General features: G+C 38.3%; 2 protein-coding genes across 2 annotated transcripts; both read left to right on the top strand.

Moving 5' to 3' along the window:
- The first annotated feature begins 443 nt into the window (after positions 1-443).
- LOC113680863 (uncharacterized) lies at positions 444-2,182 on the top strand. The gene is made up of 2 exons (XM_089182766.1): positions 444-1,175; positions 1,746-2,182. The coding sequence occupies exons 1-2, from the start codon at positions 878-880 to the stop codon at positions 2,063-2,065; spliced, it is 618 nt and encodes a 205-aa protein (XP_089038892.1). The 5' UTR covers positions 444-877; the 3' UTR covers positions 2,066-2,182.
- An 8,603-nt stretch (positions 2,183-10,785) lies between these two features.
- On the top strand, positions 10,786-16,016 carry LOC113680887 (uncharacterized). The gene is made up of 7 exons (XM_089181496.1): positions 10,786-10,849; positions 12,091-12,347; positions 12,809-12,929; positions 13,155-13,277; positions 13,892-14,413; positions 14,984-15,279; positions 15,849-16,016. Exons 1-7 carry the CDS (start codon positions 10,786-10,788, stop codon positions 16,014-16,016), a joined length of 1,551 nt encoding a protein of 516 aa, XP_089037622.1.
- The last annotated feature ends 2,828 nt before the right edge of the window (positions 16,017-18,844 follow it).

An 18,844-nucleotide genomic window follows, 5' to 3' on the forward strand; every position in this document is an offset into this window, starting at 1 on the left:
GTAAAGATGGATTTCGTGGAAATGGAACTAACTGCAAAGGTAATTTGGTATCATCAAGTAAGTTGATAGCGTAAAATAGGCCACTGTTGTATGACTGTATAATAAAGAGACCATAGGCAGGAGCATTATTCAAGTTTGGGTCTGACCACAGGACAGCACAGCAGCTTCCTTATCTAAACGTCACTGACATCGCGGAAAACTCGCCTGATTCACGAAAGGTTTTGTTGGCCTTTGAGGTTATTTCTCCTGCATGCTCTGCCCATCGGAGATCACGGGAATCAGTGATGCTTAGGTCTTAAGCGTAAGGTACAAACTCGAGCGATGTCCATCAAGGTCAACCAGGAGTTATCTTCTTAAAGACGTGAACGGATTTGCATTTTGCGGCGTTGAAAGCTTTGCAGCTCGGTGAATTTAATAGTTTCCGAGGAGTTACCAGCAAGAGTGACAGCATATTTGCGGGTGAAAGTAGATCCTATGTTCATTACCAGAGCCAGTGCGAAGATACCGTCATGAAGATAACTATATCTGCCGGATTTACAGGAATACTTTTTTGTAAGCGGTAGTGTGCAACATTGGCAATACCCAAAGTAATTTGACAATTAATTTCTTAGCAGTACGATAACTTTCCCTTTCATTTTGCGATTATTATACAGGATTTACAGCAGTGTTTACAACTCTTGGTAAGAGTGGAACTAAGGGTCCAGTCCGAATTGGAAGTCACTACGCAGGTCAGGATCACGACGGGCAAGTTACATTGTCCAGAGGTATTCAACAATGGACTGTGCCACACACTAGCGAATACAGAATAGAAGTAATAGGAGCCTCAGGGGGGTACGGTGAGGACAGTATCATCAAGAACGGTGGAAGAGGGGCACGAATGATTGGAAACTTTATTTTGACCAAAGATGAGATCATTCATATACTTGTTGGTCAAGAAGGGAAAAAAGGAGAGATCAACTCAAAAACTGCTGGAGGTGGTGGAGGTACATTTGTTGTGAGACGAAACAACATGCCTTTAATCATAGCTGGAGGTGGAGGGGGAATCAAAAATATGTCAGAACAACATCCGGGATGTGATGCGTCCCAAGACACCACTGCAAATGCAGGGAACAACTCGCCACTGGGATCAGGGGGAAGAGAAGGACAAGGAGGACTTACTAATGGTGTGAATTCTGGTTGGTGGAGAATTTGCTTCTTATAATTACTGAGAAACTCGTTGCATTCTACTGCCATGCTTCACTATCTCTAACTTAATGATAGAGTTAATTGCTGATTTGAAGGATGTATAAAAACCGTAATTATCAAAATTCTCAATGTTAATTTTAGTTATTAATTAAGCTTTTCTTTGATGATTCCTTTGGAAGCTAACGCCTCATACAAGACTTAAGATTCTGTTAAATTTTGCTCTTTTCTTTTCAAATTTCCTGCATATTTATTTAATTATCGACATCGATCCGCGAATATACTGCAGGAGATGACATCGAAAAACTTAACAAGGTTTCTCATTCGTCAGTTGCGGATCTGGATTAAACAGTGGCATTAAATAAAAAGTTAGTTGCAGCATTTTTACGCTGACTTGTCCTCATAAGCTTTTTTATTACTAAGAATCTCCATTTATTAAACTCCAAATATCAAGAACTAAAGTACATTTCGGAACACTGCGGATCGCCGTTTGATCGCAAGAAATTAAATTTGTGGATGCTATTTGTAAGAGAATCACTGATCACTTTTTGATTGTACTGTAGGTGGCGGTGGTGGCGGCTTCCACAATAATGGACATAATGCAACGAGCTCTAGTGGAGGAGGGGGAAAAGGAGGTTCAGGATATCTTCAGGGGGGAAAGGGTGGAATGTCTCTTGGTGGGTTCGGAGGTGGCGGTGGTTTACGTTTTTCCAACAAGGGACCGGGCGGTGGTGGTGGTTACACTGGGGGAAGTGGCGGGGCTAATGATGATATTTCCTGTGGGGGAGGGGGAGGATCTTTTAACAATGGAACAAATCAACAAAATGAATGTTGCTATAATAGCGCTGGTCATGGTTGGGTAAATATTACATTTCTTCGATGAAGAGCACATAGCAGCTGTTGTTAACGTGCACAAAAAAAGTTGTAGGTCAGTTTTTAATATTCTTGTGCATTTCAATCATCCTATTTCCTCGAATAAGCACCCGGGCTCTTATTTAAAGTTTAAGCTTAAAGAGGGAAGGGGGGTGCGGGGGGGGGGGGGGGGCGCTTACTAAGAAACTGTTCTAGCTGAAGCTCATAAAGTTATATATAAAGTGGAAATAAAAAAAATAGGTTTTCCTCGTATCCAAACTGTTTGAAAAAGTGAGAAAAAAGGAGGGGGACGCTTGTTTGATATTATGGGGGTAGTGCCTATTGAGGGAGGGGGCTTACTAGGGTGTGGGTGGTTCCTCGAAGAAATACGGTGTTATATATAACTAAAAGTAATTTTCAATTGACTGTGAAAGTTTAATATGAAATCACTTTTTTCCTTTGATTAGCACAAAACTAAACTCAATTTTCAATTTTTATACGACCAGTTAGGCCCATTATTGGCTTTTCCGCCCTTTGGGCCGACTGAGTTTCCTCTGCCATTGGCACTGGTTGTAAATTATCCTAAAAAATAAGGGTTCGGTTTGTGTTATGTATGGCGTCCTTGGTTACTATCACCGGAATCCCCCATTTGCGAAATGTTAAATTTGGTGTAACGATTCACAATCAAGTGGAAAACGTTTTCATTCACCTCTAACGGTTTCCTGCAAAATGGAAAACCGGCACAGGGTTGATACCGACTTGTAGATGTGACCATGATCAGTGTTGTGTTCCCTGAAGTATAAAGGGGGAGGGGGAGGGAGGGTAACAAAGGACATGTTTTACACATAGAGATGACTGAAATACATGAAATACGCTCGAGTTAACCGAGTTTGAGTTTGCGGCGTTAAAAAACGAGACTCAGTCATCGTTTCAGTGGTCAGGATGAATAATTCCAGATCTGTTTCGTTTTCCATAATGCAGGGTAGAAGAGCAGTTATATATACCAAGTTTACTTAGTTGCTAGATTTTTATTTTCATGTCAACATCCAGTATAGTTTTCAAAAGGCACTTGTGCTCTTTCACTGAAGTGGAGGAGAATGCTCTAATTAGCATATTGAGAAAAGACGTTTGTGCTTGATAACGACTAGAAATTAAATGTTTTGAAAATTTTCATGTTAGAAAGAGGATCTCTCAGTTTTTTAGTGTTGATAGAATAGTATTTACTCATAACCTTAATTTAAGTCACTATGGTAAATTTTGATAACCACAGTTGATTTTAGTCAATAAACTGATTTTTCTCGGTATTTATAGTTGTTTTGTTGTTGTTTTGTCAGAACTCTGATTATAGTATTGAGAATTCTGTAGTGTCCCAGCGAAATTCCTTTGAAATTGGCCATCTTCAAAAGGTCACAACAACTAGCGAGAAGATGAGTTACTTTCAGTCTCCTTCGCAGCCATTCTCTGGACCTAGGAGACTGGGCGACTTATAACTCAGCCAATCAGTAATATTCAAGTGGGCAAAAAAGCTAGCGAGAGGGTAAGGGGGTGGGGGGGGGGGCGATTTCAATGTTGGTCCTGCTATGTTTGTCAAATGTTCTGTTACTTGCTTTAGATAGCGCTGCCACAAGTTTGACGCTTAAACTATAAACCTGGTGGGGGTGGCGGTGGGGGTGGGGGTGGGGGTGGAGCATTTTTTACCGTATCACCAAAAGTGACTCAAATGGGGTCGACCATTGGCCACAGAATAGACTGTCACGGGTAGGGGTTGCCAGGACTTCTGTTTCCTTCACTTCCATTCCTCTTTCAGAGTGAGGCAGACGTCAGACCTATCTCAGAACAGGCGAAACGCAGGACCTGCACGCAAACTTGTGGAACATGGCTATACTCGAGACGCGCATCTTTACTAAAGGCTTTTAACTCCAGTCATCTGAAATAAGACCTGGCCTTTTACTTTCCCAAGGCGTTTTGTGTCATAACTAGCTCATGATGGCCGTTGTCCAGCAAATTACCGAGGATTCAAACAACAAATAATTAAGTGACAAATTATGACTTTCGAAGGGTTAACCATTTGCACGCTGCACCGGCAGACGATTCATGCTACTGCTTGAAACCTCAAATTATCGAAACTCAACACGTGTACGGCTTTTTATTTCCAAATTGATAACAAACTTCGTGCTTCCCCTGCCCGCCGACACAGAAAGGACCATAGGTTATTAATTAAAGTACACAAACGTTTGCTCGCAATAAATAGAGAACGGCGGCAATAAGATAGCTGCCTTATCGTAGGAGCTGTGCAGATGTATTAAAAAAACTTTACGACTCAGAGAAATCCGTGATATTGACAGTGGTCATGTGTTATTTTCAGCAAATTACATAAGAGCAAGAATACTTGAATGTTACCAAATGTCGTCATCACATTGTATTATCTAACTGTGAATCCTTGAAATTTCACATTGCAATATTTAGGTATGGATCCTGGAAATTTTGACACGGAATTCCGAACACTGATTCAGAAAGCAACTAACTCTTTCACGTTGTAGCCCAAATAAACTGACAACTATATCAAGACAAGTAAATATTAGATATTTCATATTGATTGGTATAACCAGGTCACATGCAATCTTGTAGTTGCAAGAATTTAGGGGTCAGACAAGTGGCAAAAAAACAACAAAAAAAAAAATCCACCATGTCACAGGTCCGATGGTGAGAGAAGAGAGTTGTTGGGACCCACCGACCAATCCCTGGATCCGCCCTTGATTGATATTTTTGGCTCCTAAAGGAGCATTTTTGCGGGTCCTTCAATGGAAGAAACGTTTATCACCATCACAACTTTCTGTTATCCAGAATTTAAAATAATATCAATTACATATACTCGTGACATCATAGAATTAAGCTTCCTGTCACTTCAGATTATGTATGTTCATAGTCTAGTGGTTATAATCACAGTCGAAAAATACACATAAAAATGCGAATAAAATATTTACCTTATTTCAAAAAATTTTTGGCAAAGTCTTCTGTAGGTCCGTAATTAAAAAGTTACATTCTTGAGAGTCAAGCAATTTCAGGAGAAGTAAAAAAACACTGTAATATTCGCTGAGATGGTTGAGTAAGGTTATACGAAACCTCATCCTTGTAGTTATGGGCAAGAGGGCTTGAAACGTCAAATTTTCGAAATTCAACACGTATACGGCTTTTTATTTCCAAATTGATAACAAAATTCGTGCTTCCCCTACCCGCCGACAAAACAGCAGATTCTACTGAAAGTAATAACTTTGCTGTCTTACCTGTTCTTGAAGTTCTTTTGTTTTAGTTATGATAATTTCAAGTTTAGGTTCCAAGTCTCTCTATTCTATGGTGGTCGCCTGTCGTTTATCAGGTATCACTTCAATGAACGATACTCATTTTTCTAAGACTATAAGTTTTTGCTGAAGGGAATCTGAAAACGGAAAGGACCATAAGTTATTAATTAAAATACATAAACGTTTGCTCGGAACAAATAGAGAACGGCAGCAATAGGATAGTTGCCTTATCGTAGGAGCTGTGTTGATGCATTTAAAAAAACCATTGCGACTTCAGAGAAATCTGTGATATTGACGGTGGTCATGTGTAATTTTCGGCAAATTATATAAGAGAAAGAGTACTTGAATGATACAAAATGTCGTCATCACACTGCAATATTTAAGTGTTGATCCTGGAAATTTTGACACGGAAATCCGAGCACTGATTGAGAAAGTAACTTACTCTTTTACACTGTAGCCCAAATAAGCCCTTTTTTTGCGGGTCCTGCAACGATAGTATTACAGGCTTTCCTAGATGGAAACTTCTGGACCTAATTTGGATAGATTTTTCATGACCATAAAGTTTCAAAATGGGATAATCGTGGCTGAAAAGTTGAGGTCTTAACACAGAGAGTAAGAAATTGATTTATGTAAAATTATGGCTAGATATGTTGAAAAGACAATAAAAAAAGAAAGTCAATATTGAGTATCTATATCTAGGAAAATTTAGATGTATGTTTTCATGTATGTGAAATGTCAAAAAGTAGGACTGCAGTCCGAGCCCACTACCTGATGTATCAAAGCTTTCAGTGGAAATTGGTGTTCATAATGAGTATTTATTGTAGACCCTCTATACGCACTACCACCTCCCCGCCCCCACCCCCCATGTTTTCATAAGTACCTGCTTTAGCAGCCTTAAAAGATTTGCTTACGAGTACATGATATTTTCCTGCCTCAAAAGTTTCAAAATTGCAAATAAGGGGCTTATAAAAAATCATTCTTTTCAATCCTAGGTGGCATCAGCTGACAGTAAAAGCACCTGGCGTGGCTGTACGGTGAAATATTATCTTTTGTTTTTTCGTTTACTTGTTTTATCAAATTAACGCTGATGGCTTTCCGCATGAAAAACATTTTTGGGCTACTTCCAACTTCAAGTTCTTCAATTTCACTTATCCATATGTATTTTCTAATTTCTTTTTTCGGGTATGCGAGGATTATGTGGTTATCAACGGTGATATTTATAAAACGTTCCAACTTTAAACAAAGGAAAAGTAATTAGGACCCCTGTATTCTTGTGAGGTGCCACAAAGAGACCTGAAAGTTTTCTTTTAGGGTATAAAATTGTTTTCTTTGTTTTTATCGAACATAGATATTGGATAATTTACGAACATTCGCGAAAAGGAGCCTTTTTGCGGGTCCTGCAATGGAAGAAACGTTTATCACTATAACAACTTTCTGTTATCCAGAATTTAAAATAATCTCACTGAATTACATCTACTCGTGACATCATAGAATTGAGCTTCCTGTCACTTCACATTATGTATGTTTATAGTCCAGTAATTATAATCACAGTAGAAAATACACATAAAAATGAGAATAAAATATTTACCCTATTTCAATGAAATTTTGACAAAAAATGCTACATTCTTGGGAGCTTAGCAATTTCAAGGGAAGTCAAAAAACACTGTAATATTCGCTTAGATGGTTGTGTGAGGGTAGACGAAAACTCATCCTTGTAATTAAGGCCAAGAGATTATAAACTGTTTATGGATAATCATTCGCTTGAACAGTTTGAAAGTAACTAAAACGAGTCGGTTGGTTTGGTGACAATGTCCTGCAGAAAGAAAGTGCTAGATGTACCTTTTAGGAGGCTCTTCTGCTCTTTCACTTGGAGTAAAACACTTTATTCGCAATGTATTTGGTAAGAATGTGCGGTAAAGACCCCGTTTTTGTGCGCGTAAAGTTTTCCTAGTGTGAAGGGCATTTTAGACACAAACTGCTTTCGCTTATACGTTGACATAATGTCAAAAACAGCTGCCAAGATATTTTAGGCTTATCATCCACTGATAATCAATCATTAAGTAACGTGAAAGGAATTAGTATTGATAAATATTTTATATAGAGCTTGTGTATCTCAAGTCTTACATGTTGAAAAATGGTTTTCAATTGACTATGAGGGTTTATCGTGTCATCACTTTTTTGTTTCCGTTGATTTGAGTAAAACTAAGTGCAGATTTTGAATTTTCATACGATCAGTTAGACCCAATATCCCTTAATTCTGCTCTTTGGACCGACTCAATTTTCGCACTTAACATTTTTTTTTCGCATGAAGCAGATCGCACATTGCACGGGCACCTGGGACAGAAAGGACAGCGGTTATCCGCATAAAAAATGACGGATAACGACAAGGAAAAAGAGCGTGAGCACTAGTTTTAAGCGAGCACTCTTCGAACTCAGTGTAGTTTGGTTAGAGCCATTGACAATTGTTCTAATATTTTAAAGCCCTCAATTGATTCTCAGACACTCACCCGATTTCTATTACTCCTACAGTTTATGATTCAAGGATTTCCAACACCATAGAAATAAATACAGGTTTTCCTCGTATCCAAACTTTTTGACAAAGTGAGAAAAAAGGAGGGGGCGCTTGTTTGATATTATGGGTTAGGGGGTGGCGCCTTTTGGGGGAGGGGGCTTATTAGGGATTGGGTAGTTACTCCAGGAAATACGGTATTACATTTATCTTAAAATAAGAAACTATTCTACCTGAAGCTTAAAAAGTTACATAAAATGGAAATAAACACAGGTTTTCTTCGTATCCAAAATGTTTGAAAAAGTGGGAGAAAAGGAGGGGGGCGCTTGTTTGATTTTAGGGGCTGGGGCGTGGCCGCTAATTGGGGGGGAGGAGGCTTATTAGAGCGTGGGTGGTTATTCGAGGAATACGGTATTACATATAACTAAAAATGATTTTCAATTGACTTTGAAAGTTTATTATGAAATCATTTTTTTCCTTGATCAGCTCAAAGCTAAACTCAATTTTCAATTTTTATACGACCAGTCAGGTCTTTGTTTTTTCCTCCATTGGGCCGACTGAATTTCCTCTGCCATTGGCGCTGGTTGTAAATTATCGTCAAAAATAAGGGTTCGGTTTGTATTACGTATGGCGTCCTTGGTTGCTATCACCAGAGTCCCCCATTTGCGAAATAATAAATTTGTCAAATTTTGTCAAATTTTCGAAACTCAACACGTATACGGCTTTTTATTTCCAAATTGATAACAAATTTTGTGCTTCCCATGCTCGCCGACACAGAAAGGACCATAAGTCATTGATTAAAATACACAAACACTTGCTCGCAATAAATAGAGAACGGCGGCAATGCGATAGCTGCCTTATCGTAGGAGCTTTGCAGATGCATTTAAAAGACTTTACGACTGAGACAAATCTGTGATATTGACAGTGGTCATGTGTAATTTTCAGTAAATTATATTAGAGCAAGAATACTTAAAGTTACCAAATTTCGTCATCGTGTTGCAATATTTAAGAGGAGATCCTGGAAATTTGGCTCGGAATTCCGAACATCTGACTCAGAAAGCAACTTACCTTTTTACGCTGTAGCCCAAATAAACTGACAATTATATCAAGACAAGTAAATTTTATCACATGCGATATTGTGGTTATAAGAATTTAGGTGCTTTGGTGTAATGTAACTTTGAAAGCTGTGTGGTAAAGACTCTGTTTTTGTGAGCGTTAAGTGTTCTTAGGGTGAGAGGTATTTTAGACACAAGTTGCTTTCGCTTATAGGTTGACATAATGTGAAAAACAGTTACCGAGATATTTTAGGGTTATTATCAACTGATAATCAACCTTTAAATAAAATGAAAGATCTAAAATCGATAAATATTTTATATAGAACTTGTGTATCTCAAGTCTTACATGTTTAAAAATGGTTTTCGATTGACTATGAGGGTTTATCATTCAATCACTTTTTGGTTTTTGTCGATTAGAGTAAAACTAACTTCGGATTTTCAATTTTCATACGATCAGTCAGACCCAGTATTCCTAAATTGAGGGTGGCAAAGGTGGGTTTCAATCACACCACATCACGGAGAATTTTTTTAACCCAATCACGTGTCACTTAAGAAAGAGTAAGTACGCTAAGCTAATAATGTAAGATTTCAAACTATCGGATGTATCATCAAAAATTATCTTGCATCTACCGTTTTTTGCCCTGGAATGAATTGCATCTCACTTGTCATATTGCTTTTTGTTTGACAAATAAAAACGACTTACTTGTTGAAACTAGACGCTCTGCAAGCGTTTACTCGTCTGGGCATCCTATAGTGATCATAGTTTGAACTCATATATGGCTAACTAGTTATCCCGCGAGAACTAGTATGAACTTTGCTAATTTGGAAAGAACGGAAAAGACCAGAAAACAATGACACGGATGCCACGTTTAATTGACCTTCGTTATGACCCTATTTACTTTTGATGATTGGTATCTTTCTAGGTTAAAGGGCGTTCACTTATCATGGAATTCTAATAAGAAGTCTTGTAAATCACGCATCATGCGCTTGCAAAATAGCAAATCACGCATCGCGTTGTGTTGTCCGGTCCCGCGTCACGCGGATAATTTGGGTTCAATCACACGTCACACTGCAAATTTTGGAGCCATCACGCGTCACGCAAATACCTTTTTCCACCCTCTTAATTCTGCTCTTTGGCCCGACTAAATCACACCTAACATCTTTTTTTTCGCATGAAGCAGATTGCACATTGCACGGGCATCTGGGACAGAAAGAACAACGGTAATCCGCTCAAAAGATGAAAGATAATGACAAGGAAAAAGAGCCTGAGCACCAGTTTTAAGCGAGCGCTCTTTGAACTCAGTTAGTGTGGTAAGAGTCATTGGCCAATTGTTCAAATATTTTAAAGCCCTCGATTGATTCTCAGACACTCACCTCTCCGATTTCTTTCACTCCTACAATTTATGGTTCAAGGATTTTCTACACAATTTCTAATTGAACGGAGCAGTCACAAGATCTTTAAATAATTGACACACACTTTCAAAAAATGTCAATCATTCATCTCGAGTGACTCTTTTCCAGAACGGAAGCACGCTGTTATATCGGCTGAGATGGCTGCGGGTGATTATGTTTAAAAAAAACTCTTCATCAAAGATCGATATGGCTAATTACTCGTTTCGTCGATTGGCATAGGTCCAATTTCCTAAGAAATATTTTGCATTAAAAAAGATTTACGTGCATTCTGTATAATCGAGTTTTATCAACCAACTAAATCCCAAAGTAACTAATTCGTGCACGAAAACAACTGAGAACCTCATAAATAATATAGGAGTGGAGTATTTGAACGGAGATTAAACTTGAACTGTTATATTTTGCATGATGTTTCCCTCATGTTTGAAAAATTCACTATGGCTGTTAGCTAGAGTTATAACTGGTGTTTTCTGAGAACATGCTCTCTGTACTCTACTACTTCGTTCTCATTGTTTTGGCCTCCCTAATACCGGAAGGACAAGGTAAGATTTTACCACAGTTATGACTTTGTTATGGTTTGTGTATATTTCAATGTTTACCAAAGCGACAAATTATTTTTTCATTTCAAATTTTTTTTTGTTTACAACAACTGAATCTTAAAGTAATCGCATAAGCTTCTCCAACTAATATCAAATATAATTAATTGTTTCATCTAAATTAAAAAAGAAGGGGCGCTTATTGGAGTATCTTAAAGTAAAGTTAACTTTAGAAAAGAAAAACAATCACTGTCTCTTCAATGAATTGAAGTCTAGAGACGTGTTCGACTTTTTTGATCGTGCACGATAGATGAGTTGAGAGGCTCATCTAAACTCAACCAAAATGGCTTGTCTTGTTAGACTTAAAACTTTACACTGGAGTAAAGCTTTTCAATTCTTGGTGAAGAAACCTTTTAGTTCGTTACAGCGAGCAACATAACGCACTTAATCGTGTTATCTGTGGAAAAACCTGACTTTTTTTTACAATCTGGCTCCAAAGTTGATCTACATGTTGGTTGATATTTGAAAAAACCTAAATCGAAGGCTGAATTCGAGTATTCGAGAGAGTTGGTAGAGCTATGGCATAAGTTATTTATGATCCAACGCAGAAAGGAAGTTCTTACTTAGCTTGAGACAAAAGTAGGTGGTTCAAACAAAAGATTTAATTAACAAAGACGACAATTGACAGTTCAGGATTTTTTCCTCATATCGTCCGCAATTATACCCTTATGTTGTGCATGCTCAAGAATAAATTTCAGCGTTTCGCCTTTTAGTGATCGTTAATGTACAGTATGCAGTGAAAACGTTTGTTACATCCTTAGAGGTAGAAAGCCAGGACCTAAATTGCGTACCGTGGAGTTGATAAAGTTAAGAAGGTCATGAGTTTTGCGTGGGTGACTAATTTTGTCTTCTCGCACTTTTCATAATTGATACGCAGTTTGGTCGAAAGCTGAAGTCACGCGACATAACACAATAAAAACTTCACGACACGTTCCGATAATAACCCTTTTTTTAAAGAACCAAGCATGCTCAGACGAGAGGACCATTATCACGTGATAAACACGATTCACTCTATGTAACAACAAAGGTGTTTATGGATTTGTGCAACAATCGTTCGATCACTATAGCTGATCGCAACCAAAGGAAGATAACATGATAGGTCAGTTTATTAATATAAATCACTCTTTTGGTGCTAAACTAAAGCAACTAAGTGACGTAGCAACTTTCTTCATATAATTGTTCACCAGGCAACTGCCGCAATTTGCAGTTTACCAGTTTTCCTAAACCTGGCTACAGGTTGGAGAATTACACGGTTCGAACTATTGAAGTATTCGACGAGGATCTCTGCAGGTTACATTGCTATCTGGAACCTAACTGTGTCAGTTATAACTTCCATAAGCTAAGACAGGCGTCTGGAACACACAAGTGTGATCTGAATAACGCGACCATTGAACACGATGGAGAACTGGTAAAAAACGAAAGTTACATTTACCGCGGAGCTGAGGTGAGGATGACGTTTTTAAGCCAAGAGTATGAGACTTTGTACTCGTTGAGGCCTTTTTACAAGACTAAGCATCCCCCAGCCTCTGCCACTCCTCTAAATTCTCCTTCCACCCACCAGAATATAGGTTACGATAATTGAACGCTTAAACTTTTGAAATAAAGAATTAAGGGAGGCATACTTTGTTATTTAAGAATGACTGGTTCTGGAGCTGTTTTTATACATTTATAAGATACACGCAGACTTTGCTCTCGCTCTGAACAGTGCCACACTTGAGACGGGAACCAATGTGCTCAACACAAATATTTGAGTAAATAACAAAAAAGCTTGCGTGGAATACATGGAAATGAGGGAAGACGCGTAGATTTCACAAACCTGCATAACATTCTGCACTCGCAAACAGGAATGCACGCGCCGAAGACAAACACAAAAATTGAAGTGGTCATATTCTTTTTCTTCTTAAGAATGCTTGCGCCAGTAATCCTTGCAGAAATAATGCAACATGCCAAGCTGGCTTTACACACAGAGATTATCAGTGTTTTTGTGCTTTTGGAACTGGATTTGAAGGCCACGATTGTGATAGAGGTGAGGATCCTCTCAATTTTTTTGTAGTCTGTAAAATGATTGTGTGGCCATTTCTTATCTGATAACGGGGAACGTTAGAATAGAGGCAAAAACACTTGCGGCTAGAGCACGTAAAATACACACAAACCCTTATATAAATGTAGCGCTCATTTTGTTGTCTCAGACACAAGATGAAAACATAATAACAGGTTCCGTACAAAAGATACTTCTTTTTTAATTCTCTAGACTTGGACGAATGTGCTGACGGAACACACAACTGTGATGTGAATGCTGAGTGTAACAATACCCTGGGATCCTACAACTGCAAGTGTAAAGATGGATTTCGTGGAAATGGAACTAACTGCAAAGGTAATTTGGTATCATCAAGTAAGTTGATAGCGTAAAATAGGCCACTGTTGTATGACTGTATAATAAAGAGACCATAGGCAGGAGCATTATTCAAGTTTGGGTCTGACCACAGGACAGCACAGCAGCATCCTTATCTAAACGTCATTGACATCGCGGAAAACTCGCCTGATTCACGAAAGGTTTTGTTGGCCTTTGAGGTTATTTCTCCTGCATGCTCTGCCCATCGGAGATCACGGGAATCAGTGATGCTTAGGTCTTAAGCGTAAGGTACAAACTCGAGCGATGTCCATCAAGGTCAACCAGGAGTTATCTTCTTAAAGACGTGAACGGATTTGCATTTTGCGGCGTTGAAAGCTTTGCAGCTCGGTGAATTTAATAGTTTCCGAGGAGTTACCAGCAAGAGTGACAGCATATTTGCGGGTGAAAGTAGATCCTATGTTCATTACCAGAGCCAGTGCGAAGATACCGTCATGAAGATAACTATATCTGCCGGATTTACAGGAATACTTGTTTGTAAGCGGTAGTGTGCAACATTGGCAATACCCAAAGTAATTTGACAATTAATTTCTTAGCAGTACGATAACTTTCCCTTTCATTTTGCGATTATTATACAGGATTTACAGCAGTGTTTACAACTCTTGGTAAGAGTGGAACTAAGGGTCCAGTCCGAATTGGAAGTCACTACGCAGGTCAGGATCACGACGGGCAAGTTACATTGTCCAGAGGTATTCAACAATGGACTGTGCCACACACTAGCGAATACAGAATAGAAGCAATAGGAGCCTCAGGGGGGTACGGTGAGGACAGTATCATCAAGAACGGTGGAAGAGGGGCACGAATGATTGGAAACTTTATTTTGACCAAAGATGAGATCATTCATATACTTGTTGGTCAAGAAGGGAAAAAAGGAGAGACCAACTCAAAAACTGCCGGAGGTGGTGGAGGTACATTTGTTGTGAGACGAAACAACATGCCTTTAATCATAGCTGGAGGTGGAGGGGGAATCAAAAATATGTCAGAACAACATCCGGGATGTGATGCGTCCCAAGACACCACTGCAAATGCAGGGAACAACTCGCCACTGGGATCAGGGGGAAGAGAAGGACAAGGAGGACTTACTAATGGTGTGAATTCTGGTTGGTGGAGAATTTGCTTCTTATAATTACTGAGAAACTCGTTGCATTCTACTGCCATGCTTCACTATCTCTAACTTAATGATAGAGTTAATCGCTGATTTGAAGGATGTATAAAAACCGTAATTATCAAAATTCTCAATGTTAATTTTAGTTATTAATTAAGCTTTTCTTTGATGATTCCTTTGGAAGCTAACGCCTCATACAAGACTTAAGATTCTGTTAAATTTTGCTCTTTTCTTTTCAAATTTCCTGCATATTTATTTAATTATCGACATCGATCCGCGAATATACCGCAGGAGATGACATCGAAAAACTTAACAAGGTTTCTCATTCGTCAGTTGCGGATCTGGATTAAACAGTGGCATTAAATAAAGAGTTAGTTGCAGCATTTTTACGCTGACTTGTCCTCATAAGCTTTTTTATTACTAAGAATCTCCATTTATTAAACTCCAAATATCAAGAACTAAAGTACATTTCGGAACACTGCGGATCGCCGTTTGATCGCAAGAAATTAAATTTGTGGGTGCTATTTGTAAGAGAATCACTGATCACTTTTTGATTGTACTGTAGGTGGCGGTGGTGGCGGCTTCCATAATAATGGACATGATGCAACGAGCTCTGGTGGAAGAGGGGGAAAAGGAGGTTCAGGATATCTTCAGGGGGGAGAGGGTGGAGGGTTAGTTAGTGGGTTCGGAGGTGGCGGTGGTTTACGTAAACTCAACAAGGGACCAGGCGGTGGTGGTGGTTACACTGGGGGAAGTGGCGGGGCCAGTGATGATATTTCCTGTGGGGGAGGGGGAGGATCTTTAAACAATGGAACAAATCAACAAAATGAATGTTGCTATAATAGCGCTGGTCATGGTTGGGTAAATATTACATTTCTCCGATGAAGAGCACATAGCAGCTGTTTTTAACGAGCACAAAAAAAGTTGTCTGTCAGTTTTTAATATTCTTGTGCATTTCAATCATCCTATTTCCTCGAATAAGCACCCGGGCTCTTATTTAAAATTTAAGCTTAAAGGGGGAAGGGGGGGGGGGGCGCTTACTAAGAAACTATTCTAGCTGAAGCTCATAAAGTTATATATAAAGTGGAAATAAAAAAAAAAGGTTTTCCTCGTATCCAAACTGTTTGAAAAAGTGAGAAAAAAGGAGGGGGAACGCTTGTTTGATATTATGGGGGTGGTGCCTATTGGGGGAGGGGGCTTATTAGGGTGTGGGTGGTTCCTCGAGGAAATACGGTATTACATATATCTAAAAGTAATTTTCAATTGACTGTGAAAGTTTAATATGAAATCACTTTTTTCACTGAGGAGAATAGCACTTGGTCATAACCTTAATTTAAGTCACTATGGTAAATTTTGATAACCACAGTTGATTTTAGTCAATAAACTGATTTTTCTCGGTATTTATAGTTGTTTTGTTGTTGTTTTGTCAGAACTCTGATTATAGTATTGAGACTTCTGTAGTGTCCCAGCGAAATTCCTTTGAAATTGGCCATCTTCAAAAGGTCACAACAACCAGCGAGAAGATGAGTTACTTTCAGTCTCCTTCGCAGCCATTCTCTGGACCTAGGAGACTGGGCGACTATAACTCAGCCAATTAGTAATATTCAAGTGGGCAAAAAAGCTAGCGAGAGGGTAAGGGAGGGGGGGGGCGATTTCAATGTTGGTCCTGCTATGTTTGTCAAATGTTCTGTTACTTACTTTAGATCAAATCAAACAAATCATGACTTTCGAAGGGTTAACCATTTTCACGCTAGCCTTTAGTCCTTTGCACCGGTAGACGATTCAGGCTACTGCTTGAAACCTCAAATTGTCGAAACTCAACACGTGTACGGCTTTTTATTTCCAAATTGATAACAAACTTCGTGCTTCCTTTCTTGTGTTATTTTCAGCAAATTATATAAGAGCAAGAATACTTGAATGTTACCAAATGTCGTCATCACATTGTATTACCTGAGTGTGAATCCTTGAAATTTCACATTGCAATATTTAGGTATGGATCCTGGAAATTTTGACACGGAATTCCGAACACCGATTTAGAAAGCAACTAACTCTTTCACGTTGTAGCCTAAATAAACTGACAATCATATCAAGACATGTAAATTTTAGATATTTCATATTGATTGGTATAACCAGGTCAAATGCAATCTTGTAGTTGAAAGAATTTAGGGGTCAGACAAGTAGGAAAAAAAAAAGAAAAAAAAAATCCACCATGCCACAGGTCCGATGGTGAGAGAAGAGAGTTGTTGGGACCCACCGACCAATCCCTAGATCCGCCCTTGATTGATATTTTTGGCTCCTAAAGGAGCCTTTTTGCGGGTCCTGCAATGGAAGAAACGTTTATCACTATCACAACTTTCTGTTATCCAGAATTTAAAATAATATCAATTACATATACTCGTGACATCATAGAATTAAGCTTCCTGTCACTTCAGATTATGTATGTTCATAGTCTAGTGGTTATAATCACAGTCGAAAAATACACATAAAAATGAGAATAAAATATTTACCTTGTTTCAAAGAAATTTTGGCAAAGTCTTCTGTAGGTCCGTAATTAAAAAGTTACATTCTTGAGAGTCAAGCAATTTCAGGGGAAGTCAAAAAACACTAATATTCGCTGAGATGGTTGGGTAAGGTAATACGAAACCTCATCCTTGTAATTATGGGCAAGAGGGCTTGAAACGTCAAATTTTCGAAATTCAACACGTATACGGCTTTTTATTTCCAAATTGATAACAAAATTCGTGCTTCCCCTACCCGCCGACAAAACAACAGATTCTACTGAAAGTAATAACTTTGCTTTCTTACCTGTTCTTGAAGTTCTTTTGTTTTGGTTATGATAATTTCAAGTTTAGGTTCCAAGTCTCTCTATTCTATGGTGGTCGCCTGTCGTTTATCAGGTATCACTTCAATGAACGATACTCATTTTTCTAAGACTATAAGTTTTTGCTGAAGGGAATCTGCTGAGCGGTCCAGGTATATGAAAACGGAAAGGACCATAAGTTATTAATTAAAATACATAAACGTTTGCTCGGAATAAATAGAGAACGGCAGCAATAGGATAGTTGCCTTATCGTAGGAGCTGTGTTGATGCATTTAAAAAAACCATTGCGACTTCAGAGAAATCTGTGATATTGACGGTGGTCATGTGTAATTTTCAGCAAATTATATAAGAGAAAGAATACTTGAATGATATAAAATGTCGTCATCACACTGCAATATTTAAGTGTCGATCCTGGAAATTTTGACACAGAAATCCGAGTACTGATTGAGAAAGTAACTTACTCTTTTACACTGTAGCCCAAATAAGCCCTTTTTTTGCGGGTCCTGCAACGATAGTATTACAGGCTTTCCTAGATGGAAACTTCTGGACCTAATTTGGATAGATTTTTCATGACCATAAAGTTTCAAAATGGGATAATCGTGGCTGAAAAGTTGAGGTCTTAACACAGAGAGTAAGAAATTGATTTATGTAAAATTATGGCTAGATATGTTGAAAAGACAATAAAAAAAGAAAGTCAATATTGAGTATCTATATCTAGGAAAATTTAGATGTATGTTTTCATGTATGTGAAATGTAAAAAAAAAGGACCTGCAGTCCGAGCCCACTACCTGATGTATCAAAGCTTTCAGTGGAAATTAGTGTTCATAATGAGTATTTATTGTAGACCCTCTATACGCACTACCACCTCCCCGCCCCCACCCCCCCATGTTTTCATAAGTACCTGCTTTGGCAGCCTGAAAAGATTTGCATACGAGTACATGATATTTTCCTGCCTCAAAAGTTTCAAAATTACAAATAAGGGGCTTATAAAAAAATCATTCTTTTCAATCCTAGGTGGCATCAGCTGACAGTTAAAGCACCTGGCGTGGCTCTACGGTGAAATATTATCTTTTGTTTTTTGTTTACTTTGCTTTATCAAATTAACCCTGATGGCTTTCCGCATGAAAAACATTTTTGGGTACTTCCAACTTCAAGTTCTTCAATTTCACTTGTCAATATGTATTTTCTAATTTCTTTTTTCGGGTAGGCGAGGATTATGTGGTTATCAACGGTGATATTTATAAAATGTTCCAACTTTAAACAAAGGAAAAGTAATTAGGACTCCTTTATTCTTGTGAGGTGCCACAAAGAGACCTGAAAGTTATTTTAGGGTATAAAATTGTTTTCTTTGTTTTTATCGAACATAGATATTGGATAATTTACGAACATTCGCGAAAAGGAGCCTTTTTGCGGGTCCTGCCATGGAAGAAACGTTTATCACTATAACAACTTTCTGTTATCCAGAATTTAAAATAATCTCACTGAATTACATATACTCGTGACATCATAGAATTGAGCTTCCTGTCACTTCACATTATGTATGTTTATAGTCCAGTAATTATAATCACAGTAGAAAATACACATAAAAATGAGAATAAAATATTT

This window comes from Pocillopora damicornis, chromosome 9 (assembly GCF_964200805.1).
Source record: "Pocillopora damicornis chromosome 9, jaPocDami1.2, whole genome shotgun sequence".
NCBI classification, from domain to species: domain Eukaryota; kingdom Metazoa; phylum Cnidaria; class Anthozoa; order Scleractinia; family Pocilloporidae; genus Pocillopora; species Pocillopora damicornis.